The 14,243-nt window shown below is 39.4% G+C and overlaps 6 protein-coding genes across 6 annotated transcripts; 2 read left to right on the plus strand and 4 right to left on the minus strand.

Annotated features, from left to right (window-relative positions):
- Positions 1 to 3,996: 3,996 nt before the first annotated feature.
- Positions 3,997 to 4,671, minus strand: BATDEDRAFT_90172 (uncharacterized protein; the record flags this gene model as incomplete). The annotated part of the gene is made up of 1 exon (XM_006680504.1): positions 3,997 to 4,671. One exon carries the CDS (start codon positions 4,669 to 4,671, stop codon positions 3,997 to 3,999), a length of 675 nt encoding a protein of 224 aa, XP_006680567.1.
- Positions 4,672 to 4,810: 139 nt separating this feature from the next.
- BATDEDRAFT_20168 (uncharacterized protein) lies at positions 4,811 to 6,659 on the minus strand. The gene is made up of 5 exons (XM_006680229.1): positions 6,486 to 6,659; positions 6,119 to 6,271; positions 5,686 to 5,997; positions 5,420 to 5,588; positions 4,811 to 5,346 (listed from the first exon to the last, which is right to left on the minus strand). The coding sequence occupies exons 1-5, from the start codon at positions 6,647 to 6,649 to the stop codon at positions 4,897 to 4,899; spliced, it is 1,248 nt and encodes a 415-aa protein (XP_006680292.1). The 5' UTR covers positions 6,650 to 6,659; the 3' UTR covers positions 4,811 to 4,896.
- A 395-nt stretch (positions 6,660 to 7,054) lies between these two features.
- On the plus strand, positions 7,055 to 9,513 carry BATDEDRAFT_35555 (uncharacterized protein). The gene is made up of 9 exons (XM_006680352.1): positions 7,055 to 7,080; positions 7,206 to 7,255; positions 7,367 to 7,470; positions 7,566 to 8,008; positions 8,106 to 8,226; positions 8,325 to 8,565; positions 8,657 to 8,985; positions 9,061 to 9,159; positions 9,262 to 9,513. Exons 1-9 carry the CDS (start codon positions 7,063 to 7,065, stop codon positions 9,480 to 9,482), a joined length of 1,626 nt encoding a protein of 541 aa, XP_006680415.1. The 5' UTR covers positions 7,055 to 7,062; the 3' UTR covers positions 9,483 to 9,513.
- Positions 9,514 to 10,070: 557 nt separating this feature from the next.
- On the minus strand, positions 10,071 to 11,257 carry BATDEDRAFT_90171 (uncharacterized protein; the record flags this gene model as incomplete). Its single annotated transcript, XM_006680505.1, has 4 exons — positions 10,071 to 10,335; positions 10,435 to 10,613; positions 10,706 to 10,834; positions 10,904 to 11,257. 4 exons carry the CDS (start codon positions 11,255 to 11,257, stop codon positions 10,071 to 10,073), a joined length of 927 nt encoding a protein of 308 aa, XP_006680568.1.
- Positions 11,258 to 12,471: 1,214 nt separating this feature from the next.
- BATDEDRAFT_12576 (H(+)-transporting V0 sector ATPase subunit c) lies at positions 12,472 to 13,418 on the plus strand (the record flags this gene model as incomplete). Its single annotated transcript, XM_006680182.1, has 6 exons — positions 12,472 to 12,520; positions 12,706 to 12,809; positions 12,894 to 12,948; positions 13,026 to 13,175; positions 13,238 to 13,272; positions 13,353 to 13,418. Coding segments are annotated over 6 exons (459 nt in total), but the record flags the coding sequence as incomplete, so codon positions are not given.
- A 244-nt stretch (positions 13,419 to 13,662) lies between these two features.
- Positions 13,663 to 14,157, minus strand: BATDEDRAFT_90170 (uncharacterized protein; the record flags this gene model as incomplete). Its single annotated transcript, XM_006680506.1, has 3 exons — positions 13,663 to 13,806; positions 13,887 to 13,958; positions 14,149 to 14,157. 3 exons carry the CDS (start codon positions 14,155 to 14,157, stop codon positions 13,663 to 13,665), a joined length of 225 nt encoding a protein of 74 aa, XP_006680569.1.
- Between the last annotated feature and the right edge of the window lie 86 nt (positions 14,158 to 14,243).

Consider the following 14,243-nt stretch of genomic DNA (forward strand, 5'->3'; position numbering starts at 1 on the left):
TGGCATGGGTGAACTACACAGCACTGGAAGTTTCCAGGAAAGCGCTGGCATATTGCCCATATCTAAATCAAGATCGAATTGCGGAGCAATATGATTCGAAGCATTGGTAGAAGGTATAGCAGGAGCGGCAATTCCAGTCGGTATGACAATCCGAAATTCGCCTAAAAGTGCATCCCTATCAACAAAAATCCGTTTAATCTGTCCAGCCATTCTACGTACATCTCCTTGTTCAGGTTGTAAAAATGTCCTCACAAACATTGTGAATTCTGAATCCCATGCAGTTACTTTTGACAGCAGCATAAAAAACACAGCATTAAGGGCAAGATGATCATCTGCTGCCGAAGTAATAGAAGTTTGTTGAAGAAGTTGAAGTAAAAGTTTTTGCTCAGATGTTGCACGCTTTCCAAGTTCTAAAATGGATTCCTTACACGCCTGTTGCTTCGTGATAGGAACAATATCAATAGTGAATAGCTTAATGCGTTGCAAGATTGAGTCATAGTAGGATTCAATTTGGTGACGCAAAGCTTCTAAATCCTGTTGACGTAATTTGATGCTGTGCTCTGTTTTGGCAAGACGTCGCATAGGTGGAACAGATACTTCAAACAATATAATGGATTCCATTTCAAAACGAACTGTTAGATTGTGCAGAGAAAAGTATGTGATATGGTTTCGATGAATGTCGTGTGTACAGCTGATGGCTCTGCAGTTTAGCTTTGGAAGATAAAAATGAAGCTCAAGATATTTTCCAAAAGAATACTTCCACGACTCCTCAGACATGGGTACGAACGGCGTACTAACATGACAAATTTTGCAGAAACTCCACATAATAATATGATCCTCCATGCCACGAACAGGACAAGGGAGCGAGTCAACATTGACAATTAGCCGGTAGTTTCCATGAACATAAATGCGAGAATGTGCCATCAAAGTATTTTCGCACCCCTTTATAGGACATACAAAACATGATTCTAGGCATAAATTTTCCAAATATTGTCCAAGTGTAAGGTCTGTATCACCATAGTACTGTATAAGACTCTGATGTGCTGGGATGCATGGAATGGTATTGCCGCGACATATGTTGGAATATAGAATGGTGATGTTTTGCTGAGAGAATATAGATAGTCCATTTACATGACTAAGAATGGATCTGGGATCAAGAAAAGACGGAACTACAGTAAGCTGTTTACTGTCGGGATCGATTTGAGATGGCGCTAGAATAGCGTCAAGTGAAGTTCGATCTGACGAGGCTGTATCTCCAATAGCCGCAACCAAAGCATCATCAACATGAAAGTCACGCATGTGGAAGGACAGAGGTCGATCCAACTGATACGGTGCTGCCGATTGCGACAAAGTCGTAGAGGTATTGGCTGCCGAGTTGAAATCAGATGCTGTTTGTTTCATTTTAATGCTTGGAAATCTGGCAGGAGTGCGTCGATTAGCCATTGTATTTATTGTATTCCCAGTATTGTTTCGGCGAGTAGACGCCTCCTTCATCTTGACAAGCAAGTACGGTGCAGGAAACTTGACACTAGGAGATCCTGACAAGATCGTATTTTGAAATATTTTAAAAGCACGCTCGGCTGGAGAATCTTCAGCTTTTTGAACAGCGGATTGAGCGAGTAAAGGAGTAGAGGATGATGAAGTCGATAGTGGAAGTGCTGGAGAATGATTAACGCTGCATGTCAAGGTGGCTCCTGATGCATTGGGAGATACAACTATAGAGTTAGAAATCACACCGGTTGAGGGTTTAGGCGGAGTGACGGTTGCTCCTGTTATAGTCAATACACTGGTGCCAATGCTTTGTGGTAAATTTGGTGTCAAGGCATACATGTCACGAAGCAAGCTAGTTTCAAGACGGAGACTATAAGCGACAAATATCATGAGATCCAAGACACGCTTGACACGAGTTAGCTGATCAACTGAATCACCACGAAGTACAAACGAGCAGCCAGCCTCTACATTGCATCCTTCAAAGTACATGAATGTCTTGCGCATACCAATGATATCTGCATTGACAAATGCCTTGAAGCTGAACGTCTCGCAAGTACCTAGTTTGGGACTCAAAGCCAACTTATCAATAGAGTGTATAATATCTGCCTGAGTGCAACGGGAAACATTGAAAAGAACCGAGGGTTTTACGTTATGTACTACTGCAATATTAGCCTTGAGTAGCATCTCCAAAGCTATCCGCGAAACAGTTTTTTGTACCAGCACAACATTGGGGTCAAGTGCAGTAACGCGGCTAATCAGATGCTTGATATGATCCTCTTCTTGTGCTACTAAAGTTTCAAGCGATATAAACTGATTTTCAATCCGTTGATATTCTAATGGAAACGTTATAAGCAAAATTCTGGGGGCGGAAATCATGCGCATCATACTCTTATGGATTGCTTGCTTTGTGCTGACAACACCGTGAATCAGTGCACTGTCGGATATTGTACCACCTGGAATCTTTTTGATTTTAATGTAGTTTCTAATGTCAATATTATCGCCATGTCGTAAATTAGGTCGAAGAGCCCCGGTCGCTTTAATGAGCATTCCCATGAGAACATCAATCCAAGCATCCGGATCACACACTGCGGCCTCTACTAGAGTCTGTGCAAGTATACCCCTCATATGCTGTACCGAGACAGCATTCAGTCCGGCTCTACCATATATAGATGGAACAGCTGATCGCATTGGTAATCGAGATGTTGGACTATTCTGATTAAATTTAGATTCTGAATCATTGGAGGTTTCAGTAGAATCCAAGCGTGGGTTTGGTGAAACTTCCGTTCCAGAAATGATGGCAGAATCTAAAGGACTCAGAGATTGCAAGCAAACAGCTGAATTGGTTTCTAGCAAAAGTGGTGGGTTCCAATTTCCAGAGAAAGGGCCAGCATAGCTTTGGCGTTGACCATTTGATGCATGCAAATGTTTCCACGGCTCAGATCCACGCTGATGCTGAAAAGGTTTAATGTTGTGGTTATCAAGGTCAGTAAGTGATTGAGTGGCAGTGTTTCCTGTAACGAGGCTTGCCGAATCTCTAAATATGCTTGAAGTCCAAATCTGAGACATATATCCTATGCCATCCATTTCATCATCGGTGATGCAAGGTAAATTGGTGTCATCTTGCGGATCGTCAGCCAGCTGTCCATTCCGTGCAAGTGCATCACCTTCAGCTGGTATTCCAAGAATAGAACTAAATGGTGCTCTAGCAAAAATTTCTTCTGATGAGGTTTTAAACTCGTCTGTTTTTTTGAAGATAAACGGATTGCTAGATTTCTTGGCTACATCGGTTGATGTTCCATTATAAAACCCTACATTGTTGGATAATGACCCAAACATAGTAACGGTATTGCCAAGATTACTGGTAGGAATATTCATTGTTGTCGTCGAGCCAGCACAAGATATAGCTTGAGAGCAACCGTCTGAATCTGGCATAGCGCCAGATGATGAAGATCTGTGAGGAAGTGACGTGGATTGAGAGGTATTTGGCTGAAGTGACGAATAAGAGGGAGATCGTGGACCAAGAGCTAGATGATGCTGACTATAGAATGTGGCATGTGAGCTTGAATTTGAGCCAATCGATAGAGTTGCAGGATCTACCTGGGGAGGTCCATTTTGCCGATAGTCTTCCATGATTTTCAGGCAAAAATTGCATACTCGCCTAATAGTAAATCAAGAGCATATGGAATGAATATGGATTATGACAGAATATAAATAGTTGAATAATTGACACAGACTGCCTGAACCAACAGGAGATCTAAAAATACCTACATTTCACCAACATGACCAAATCGTGCGCCAGGAACAATAGACGAAGCACACTTTCGACAAAATATTTGACCACAGATACGACAATGATGTTTTCTTTTGAATGTAGAGAATGGCTGTTTGCAATCATAGCATTCTCGAACCTGCGTGAAAACAAATATCATCAACTGTGAGTGAAGAGATAGTCGCAACAAAATACAAAGATTTCGAGGACACATCCAAGTCCTAATAGAAGTAGCATTACAGTACATATGATTGAACGCATACTTTTTCATCACGCATCCAGTAGTCCTTGGACATGGTTGAAGCACCCAGATTTCGCAATCTATTGATGAGCTTAATAGGAGAATGGATGCGACCATCTGTATGCTGACTACGCGAAGCAGATGAGTTTGATGCACCACCCGAAGCCAATGTTATATTATTTCCTACACCACTTATCCCGCTTGCAATGCTAGTTGCACTGATGCTCCTGCTGCGAACCATGGTTGGATTGTACGCAATCGATATAGTATCAGATGCAGTGTCTGCATCTGTCATTTGGTGAACGCTACTGGTGTCAGAGCTGACCTGTGAGCTTTGTAGGTCAGGACTAATACTCCAATCAGAGGGTTGCTGAGGCGATAAAAGTGTTGGTTTGGTAAATAATGGCATTGTAGTATTCAAGTTCTGACTGTTTGAAATGGTTCCAGTATCAGATACAGACGGATCCCTGCGAACTGAGCCAGTCTTTCGTCTAAACAAATTGCTCAAGAAACTAACTGATTTTGGCATGGCTGCAGTGGGTGAACGAATCCCATCCAAGTCAAAAGACTCGAATGCCTGAGAGGGTGGAGTAGAAGCCAACGGTGTTATAGTTTGATTAACATCTGCTGAAGTTCTGACTTCTAGTGGAGTACCAGACTGGTCCAACATGCTTGCATTCGATGTTTCAAGAGTGGAAAGTCCAAGTTTTGCCAATTGCAAGGCTTACTCGTAAAACGCTGTCCAAATTCCGTCACAACTTTTCATATTACGATTAAACTTTATCGGAATCATTTGACAACTTCAAAATCATGCATTCATTATGCTTTATTGCGTTAGACTCAACTCAGACAGATTGTCTAGAATATAAATCATAAATACCCATTTGGTATTGAATTACTTTGCCTTTTGCTTCTCGATGCTTGCAGCACTCTGATGTCGCTCGCAGAATGCTCGAATGCGTTGGTACGCTGTTTCCAGCTGATCTTTGGGAGGTGTCAGCACAATACGAACAAAGGGTCCTGGGCATCGGAAACACTTTCCTGGTAGCAGCAGCACAGACTCTTCTTCGACAAGCTTCTCCACAAAATCAACATCATCTTTAATTCCATCAAACTCTTCCAATTTCAACTCAATCATAAGATACATGGCTCCCTGTGGAAACACTGGGCAAAGACCTGGAATTCCCTTGAGCAATTCTTGACTAAGGTGGCTGCTTTCTTCAAGTTGCTTCATAGTATCATCGTAGAATGACTGCGGTGCAGCAAGAATCTCGGGAATAGCGGCTTGAATCAGCGAATTAGCACCGAGAATGAGCTGGGAAAGATTAACTAGTCCTTTGCGTATCTAGTTATCATGGTTGAATTGTAAATACAATAGCACTATAGATTGCAGCATGGTATTGAATTCACTCTCGTACCTCTGAGAATTTGTTATGACGATCGTGGATAAAAAGCCAGCCTACACGCCATCCAGGAACAAGGTATTTTTTGGCAATACCACCAGTTGAAAGAATAGGGACGTTGGTAGTAAGCGAGGCCATTGAGAAAAACTCGTGTGGCTTGAATGCCATGTCTGCATAGATCTCACTAATGGGTTATAAAAGAGTCAGCATTGAATGCATTGATGTCGGCCATATGGCTCAAGTTTAGAGTCTGAATAAATGCGCAGACAAGTCATACATACTCTGCAATAATAGGAAGATGGTGACGCTCGGCAATATCAAGAATAGCAATTAAATGCTCCTTGGTGTATACGGATCCACAAGGATTGCTAGGATTGTTGACAACAATGCACGCAGTGTTTTCATCAATCTGCGATTCCAAATGGGCAAGATCAACTTGCCAATTATTGTGTGGCTGCAGATGATAGAAGCGAGTACTAACACCCTTGGAGCTTGCCAGGGTTTCGTAAAGTGGGAACCCTGGCATGGGAAGAAGAATATTTTTCCCTTCATCACACAGAACACCAATGCAAAGGTTAAGGGCATCCGAGCATCTAAGCGTGAATGTCAATAGTTATAATACACATGGAGTTACTAAAAGCTGTAATTAACCCAGATCATGCAAGCCAATTATTTCAGCAATGCCAATACAATTGGTTTAAAACAAGTGCATACCCGCTGGCCAAAATAATATCATCGGCGGTCAAGGGTGCATTCGGATGAGTGTACTTGGCTGCAATGCTGGTACGAGCAGCCACAGTACCGATAGACGGAGGATATCCGTTAGCAGAGTATGCGTCTAGCTTATTTTTAACAGCATCGACGCAACTATAAAGATCATTTCAAATTAAATATATTAGCATTTATGGTTTGAGATGGAGTGGATACATGTGTATAAAGGATGTCAAAGACTAGCTTTATTTTCATGAACACTTAGATCACTCAACATGCAAGTACATTTAATGGGATATAAATTCTCAAATACTTTAATCGATATAGTAATAACTAGGACAATAAATTAGTTGGACACATGCGACAATACCTCTGGTGAAGCTTGTAGTTTCCAAAAGTAGTAGGATCGCCGAGAGCAAGAGAAAGCATGGATTTTGCAGGGTTAGGAGTGACCTTGAGCGAATCAACAATAGCCCGGATGGGATTACTGGTTCGCATGGAAACGATAGAGGGTTTGATGGGTTGGCTGGTCATACTGATTGATGAATACTATTTCAAAGTTGAATGTAAAGATAAAAACTGCAATGATTACAGCCGTATTTATGTGAAAGTTTTCTGATTTGACGGTCAATATTTTGAGCTGAAATAACTTTTTAATTCTTTAAAAACATTATAGTTTGGATTGAAACTCAATATTATAAAACCATTCAATTCATTCAATTCATTCTAATCCAGATATTGACTTGATGTTTTATACTCATCATCACGCTCTAGTTTAATCAAAAGAGTTTACAAAATAATAGTTTAATTCTCATGGTATTCACCATTGTATGAGATTGCTGATCACTTCATGTCCCATTTTACGTGAATACAACAGTAACATTTCTTTAAAATACTTGCAAAGATTGTTATTGATCTTGACATAATCTCGCTGATAAACTACTACAATGGAATGTGATAGCAAGGTTGTATTCCTTATATGAACATAATGCATATTGGAACTATGCCATTCATACCTCAATGGCTAATGATTGACTTTGATGCTCTTCATCCCACTATTCACGACCAATGCTGGATTATCCCTCTTTAGTTTGATGTCATTATTGTTGGAACTGGACTTTCCGAGTGCATTCTCGCTGGGTAAGCTCTAGTCAAGCAAATGCTATAAGATATACTCTGGTTATCTGATAAACACTCGAGTACTCTGCATGGTTAGACCCATTATTATCCAACTAATATCAATTTCTCTAGTGCACTTGCCAAAGCTGGACAAAAAGTCCTGCACTTGGACACTGCTGAATACTATGGTGCTGAATATGCTGCATTCAACTTTGCCGAATTCATCGAGAAACAAGGTAATATCAACCAACCGTCATAGATTGTGCATTGTAATACCAATCTACAATGTAGACGGCACTAAATAGTGACTGTCAAATTAACTTGATCCTAGTTGATTTCTCTTGGATTCATCAACCATCTCCAATTCATCCTGAAAATGATTCTGAAAAATCCAAGGCATCCACGAATGCACAGTTTGCTCAAGATGAATCAGCACCCATTTCAAATAGTATTACTTTTGAACAGAAAATCAAAACATTAAACCAGCTCATATCAAAGTCGCCCAATATCAAACTGCAATTGGAAAAACTCTTGCATCTGAAAGAAATATCAACGGTCCAGTGGGATACTTTAGAGCCAAATGTGCTGGATCAAGTCGCTCTTTTGGTTGATGCTTTTCAGAGCTCGCGAAACTTTAGCCTAGAAATTATCCCATTGCTGCTCTATTGTCGAGGTCCACTGGTCAATTTGCTGGTATCATCACATGCAGGACCGTTTTTGGAATTCAAAATGTTGGAGGATATATACCTGGAATGGGACGGCGTCTTGGAAAAGGTCTGTTTTGATTCTGATTGTCCATGTCACATGGGTTGATATACTCTGTGCATCAAGTATAGTACAGATTTAGACTTACATGGATGCTTCAATGCAGGTCCCCGGAAGTAAGGAAGACGTATTTGCTAGCAAGACCACGGATCTTGTTGGTAAACGGTACCTTATGAAATTTTTATCCATGGTATTAGACTATAAAGAAAACGAATCTGTTTGGAAAGGTGCGTACCAATACTGTGCTGTATACTGGTGTACTATAGCATTCACATGCATATGGTGTGTGGCTTCTTGAGTTCTGACAGTGATTACTTTGTTCTAGATTATCAAAACAAACCATTTTTAGAATTTCTTGCAAGTCAAAAGCTCAATGAAAAGATGTCGGCTGTGATCATTCATGCGATTGCGCTTGTTGGTAATGTGAACAAGTCAAAAACCATGACAACTTTGGAAGGACTTCAACTGACTCATACGCATTTGAGTTCTCTCGGTCGGTATGGAAAAAGTGCTTTTTTAATGGGCATTTATGGATCTGGAAGTGAATTATGCCAGGCTTTTTCAAGGTATGTATCTAATGTTGGCTGGCTTGTTTTGATAGGACAGTATAGTATAATTTTGTTACAAGTAGCGTGTATATTTATGTTGGGTTTCCAGATACTCTGCTGTTTATGGCAGTACATACATTTTAGGGTTTGAATTGGAAAGATTTGATATTCAGCAAGATATGATAACCGTGACTGGCCAAGGAAAGACGTTTGAAGCTAAAAAACTGGTTGCTGGAGCAAAGTATATAGATTTAATTTTTGAAAAATCTGTTACTGAAACAACACAGCTTTTGAGATCCACTATTATCAGTAAAGCGCCAATTATTGGATATGATTCTCTGGCGCTTGCTGTACTACCTCCCCAGTTTGAGGTACGATCTGAGGGTATTTTTGCATTACAAAGCAACTCAACTATCAAGACTTGTCCAGATGGATTTTGTAAGCTTGGCTACAATTGTTGACACGGATGTATGATTTGAAGCTGCACATGCATTAACTCATTCAAGTATACAGATACCATTACTTTGATTTCAGATGGCGTAGCAACAACCATGAAAGATCATCAAGAGGCGCTCGCTACTTTGACTAGGCATTACAATGAGTCTCATCCAGGTTTGTTCAATTGTATACTTGCACTATTTTATTTGATCCATGTATTACCATTACATTTCATCACATTGCAACTATACTGACTTGGCATTCTTGTATCACTAGACGGGCTCACAGCTCTACATGTGTTCCACCATACCAATCATACTAAAGTCAAAGCTCAAGATGGATGGGTTCATGATCGTGTTGCAGTGTGTCAGAGCCCTGCACCAGGTATCTATGCAGAGCATCATGTGCACGAAGCGCAAACTCTTTTTGAACAACTATGTCCAGGTGGCGAGTTTTATCCAGAGCAGATTGTCACCGACATGGGTGGTGATGAATGAGAAATAAACTTGCATATTTTTGTAAATCTTGAAAGCGTGTAGTCAATCCACTTTTTATTAACAAACTAGTTTATTTTGGTTTGTATTTTTTGTCGAAATAGATGTTGGATATGTGCTTTTGTACGAGCCAATCAAATAGGTAAAATCAGTATCTGCACTTGAAGGTTGCGTCATTGCGAGAACAGTTGACAGAAAAATTCGATTTAAATTTAGATTGAAGTAGTGTTGATACTTTTTCAATGTTCTGTTCTACATTGGATATTTGCGTTGCTATGAATTGCTCCTTGCTATTCACTGCAGCAAATTCTTTGGCGTATACTTTTGTTAATCTTTGCTGTTCCTCTATTAAACGCTACATTTTGGAATCACCAATAGCAAGTTAGTTTACATACTGCATCGGCTAGTTTTCAAGTTTGCGGTGAATGTATCATGATTGTTTAGACCCATGTTTATTTTGAGGGCAGAATATTACCTTTAATTTTCGAATCTCTAGTGAGTCGTATTCGTGTACTGCGAGATTTTCATCCTCGACTAGATTTTTTCTATAGTAATCCGGCTAGACATATTGCGTTAGCATCTAGTAGATATCTATGTACATTGCAATAATATTCTATATTTAGCATAAAGATTATATGGCTGACTTGCATTTTCCTTCAATTGCTCAAAAAGGGTTTTGATGAGCGGATCAGTAAGTGCACGTTGTTCGATCCAATCCTTGACAAACTGCCATTTGCCCAGATACAGCAGATCTTTGCGTCTTTTTTCCTTTTGATCTCGTGCTACTTCTAGGTCAAACAACTTTCCTATTGTTTCAATAAATTTGGTATCTTCGATTGCTGAATGAGATTCCAACCTTTTATGAGTAAAATAAATTGAGTTGAGATGCAATGAGCACACAGTGTTGAATTAGTATTGATTAATATGGATTGGTTTACAATTTGAAATGAATTACATTTGTCTATGGTTTTGAGCAATCTCCCAAGATGCCACAAGCTCAACGATTCGCATTTTTTCTGCTTCAAGTGTTTGTTTGAATGCATACCCAACCAGTAGTTTGTTAATTTTTGATCGTAAAAATGCCTTTTCATCTTGAATGTTTACTATTGCCTTGATAACTAAATGGTATTCATTCTATATTGATTCTAAAATTTAAAAAGTGAAACCTATAGTTTTGAACAATGTTGATCTGGAATAGCTGTGTTTTAGCAAGCATTTTGACTAACCTGAATATCTGAAAGAAGACTAGAATAGCTACGAAATGTTTGAATGACTTGTTCCAAGCATCTATCTAGACTTTGTATACGACTTTTACTAAGCATATCCGAGCTATTTGAAAACACGTCTCGAAATTCCTATGACCAGATACACGAATCAGCAGCCTGCATCAGCCTATTCAATATTAAGTACAGTAGAAAGAGTACCTGTTGCATATACAGATTAAGATCAGCTAAAGAATGAGATCCAACACCTCTGACAGCATCGGTATGGAATGTTTTTTTAAACAATGCCCGTGAAAACTCTGTTTGAAGTTGGAAATGACTTTTGTCAGTTTCCTTGACTGAGGCTAAAAATCCATATTCGTTGGTTAACACCACTTTAGATTGCATTTTTTTTGATTTAAAACCATTTGAGCTGGACTTTAAAGTTGTGCCAACTATATTCTGTGCAGACTTTAGAGACTGAAGATCTGTAGATGGTCGATGAGTTGCCGCAGTAACGTATGGTTTCCATTGCTGTAGCAATGAATGCAATTCCTGATTATTATTTGATTGCATAATGTGATATGATTTTATAGCTGTGAAATTGTGAATAAATGGTGGACAAAACAAAGGTAATTGCGAGCTAAAGTTTTAAAAGATTATTTTATGGATTAGACGCGCCGTTATACTATATCTTTGATGGCCATCAAGCCTAGTGAGCACAAACAGCACAAATCAAAAATGAACCATTTAAAACCATTTACAGTTTATTCACGTAAAATGGAATAGTGAACAAGAGTGCGGAATAAATAACCTCATGAAATGATGGGTGTCAGTTTACTGGACAGCATTGTTTTTATTCTTTAGCCGAGTTACTCTACTGATAACTAGTACGTAAAAAACAGTTGCAGAAACGTGCAATGAGTATTTAAATGATTTATCCTCGAGTGTTTCATTCTACGTGAATACAGCTGTACTTGTAGGGATGCTTCAAATAAACTTTCACATTGAATCAGGTGAGAAACACAAGAGATTAGCAGTGTTACCAGTAGCTTATAACCAACGAGATTAGCAAGAGTAATACATATTCCAAGAGATTGAATGTTTATTTGAATGATAAACCTAAAGTGGTTGAGATGCGAATGCAGCATGTTGAGATCAAGTGTGCAACCCTTTACACTCGAGTGTTGGATTTGTAAGGGAGACAAAACGACATCTAGGGCGAGTGCATTGAAATCGTCCATTGATATGAGGATGCTTTGAATTTGATCTTTTGTTTCCTCCAGACTTGTTCACATCTACTTCACTACTCCAATTCATCATGTTCTCTGAAGCCTGCCCCTCATACAGGTATTTGCATTACTTTCTTATATGCTTCTATTGCTTTCAGCTGAAACCCCAACACCTGCAAGGGTTCGTGCCATGGTGTGAGCGTGTGCCAAGGGTATGAGATGGTTTCTAACTAGGTGCGAACCCAATGTTTGCAGCGTCATTCTACTATGACCATCAAGCATGTATTTGTGTTTGTAATGAAGCAACATGCTCTTTGAATGCTACTTGTGCTTACTGTCTGGGCACTTGCCGTTGGTGTTGGAATGAGGTTGTTTCCCCTTGTATTGGCACCTATTGAATCTCTTGAATGCTTTTTCTTGTTACAGGTCGTTTGCCATCTATCTTGTATTACCATTCTATTGTTTGTCATACTCTCTTTTCCAACTCGTTCATTCATAACCTTTTTATATACTAACATTTCTTGTTCACTTGTTTGCTGGCGCTTGATCAACCACTAAAGTCCTTTCTTTGGTGCCATGGGTTGCACAGCAGCCATTGTGTTCAGTTGTGAGTTTACCTTTGTTCAAGTATGCTTTTTGTAGTTTTTGGACTATTTTCAACCCAGCAGATCTATATCTTGCTGTCGCTCTATAGCTCGGAACTTGTTCAACTTGATCTTGTGCTTGCCAATTTTAAAACACGCTTGACTGTTTCAACCACTTAACCATCTTGTATATTGATCTAACATTCAGGCCTTGGAGCTGCATACGGCACTGCCAAATCTGGCGTTGGAATCTGTGCTATGGGTGTTATGCGCCCTGAACTTATCGTAAAAAATATCATTCCTATTATTATGGTACGCTCAGTCTTGATTCAAACCAAGTTTTCATGACATCCTGGTTCTATCTAATTTCATTCGTGTGATTGTTGATCAATTTAGGCTGGTATTATTGCTATTTACGGAGTCGTTGTTGCTGTACTTCTCTCTGGTGGCCGTAAGTTTTGATTTTTGGGATCATTTCATCTTTCTATATTGCAATCAATTCATCCCACATCTTTTTTTGAATTTTAGTCAAACAGGAGATGACTCTTTTTGCTGGGTTCATTTCCCTTGCCGCTGGTCTTAGTGTGGGTCTTTCTGGTCTTGCTGCTGGGTTTGCAGTCGGTGTAGTCGGTGATGCTGGTGTTCGTGGTACTGCCCAACAGCCTCGTCTTTTTGTTGGTGAGTTGTAATTCGATGTATTGGTTTTTTTCTGCAGTATTTCTAACATTGGGTTTCTTTAGGCATGGTTCTTATTCTTATTTTTGCTGAAGTTTTGGTAAGTTTTCTAATGGATTGCATCTTGTAATGCGTGTCTCAACACGTCTAATGATTCTGGCCATTCTTATTTCATCTTAGGGTTTGTACGGTCTTATTGTTGCTCTTATTCTCAACACCAAAGCCTCGACCGGAGTTTGCCCTTGAAATATCAATAAAAGAGCTGATTTCTCGGGAAAATCCAGTTTGTTTTCGCTTGGAATAGCTGGGATACTTGAACGAATACTGATGAAACATCTCAATTGGTTATTCAACTGCCAGTGCTGTGGCCTTTAATATTTGATCTTTCAGATATAAGCTAATTGTATTCACTATGGGGTTTCAGTTTATTGATCAAGAGTGATTAGCTGTTGCAACAAAGATTGAACAAGATTCGCTCTAATCCTTTAGCTCAGTCTGTGAAATTTGGAAAGCACAATTTAAAATCCTTTCCAGCGTGCTTTCCGGCAACATGTTCCTCCAGTGCCTTGCGTTTGATAGTTTGCAAGAATGTTTGTCGACAGATACTACAAATGATATTCATTGCAGCTTGGTTCTGTTTGAAATAGATTGTTAGTTTTGCAATGAATCAAAAATATGACATTGGGCAAACTCGAGTACAATTCTGATACTCACAGTCTTGAGCTGACTCTTTCCGCCTTTGGCATCTTTTTCACTGCGGTCACGACGCATTGCTGCCTTTGCTCCCTGTGAATCATTATGTTAATTTAAATAAATCTAAAGAGCTGGTCACTGCTGGTTGGTAATTACAGCATGATAAGCCAGTGCTTCATAGCAAATTAGAGCAGGTAGTTGAAATAAATTCGACTACTGATATGCATAGCATGTGTTTAAACAATTCAACAAACACTAGACATGACAGACTCGTAGTACATACATTACCCATACTGGCTGATGTGGATGTAACTATTATGATTCAACTGGAATAAAATCAAAAACTTTTATTTGAAGCCGTATTCACGTAAAATGAAA

This window comes from Batrachochytrium dendrobatidis (genome assembly GCF_000203795.2).
Source record: "Batrachochytrium dendrobatidis JAM81 unplaced genomic scaffold BATDEscaffold_9, whole genome shotgun sequence".
NCBI classification, from domain to species: Eukaryota; Fungi; Chytridiomycota; class Chytridiomycetes; order Rhizophydiales; genus Batrachochytrium; species Batrachochytrium dendrobatidis.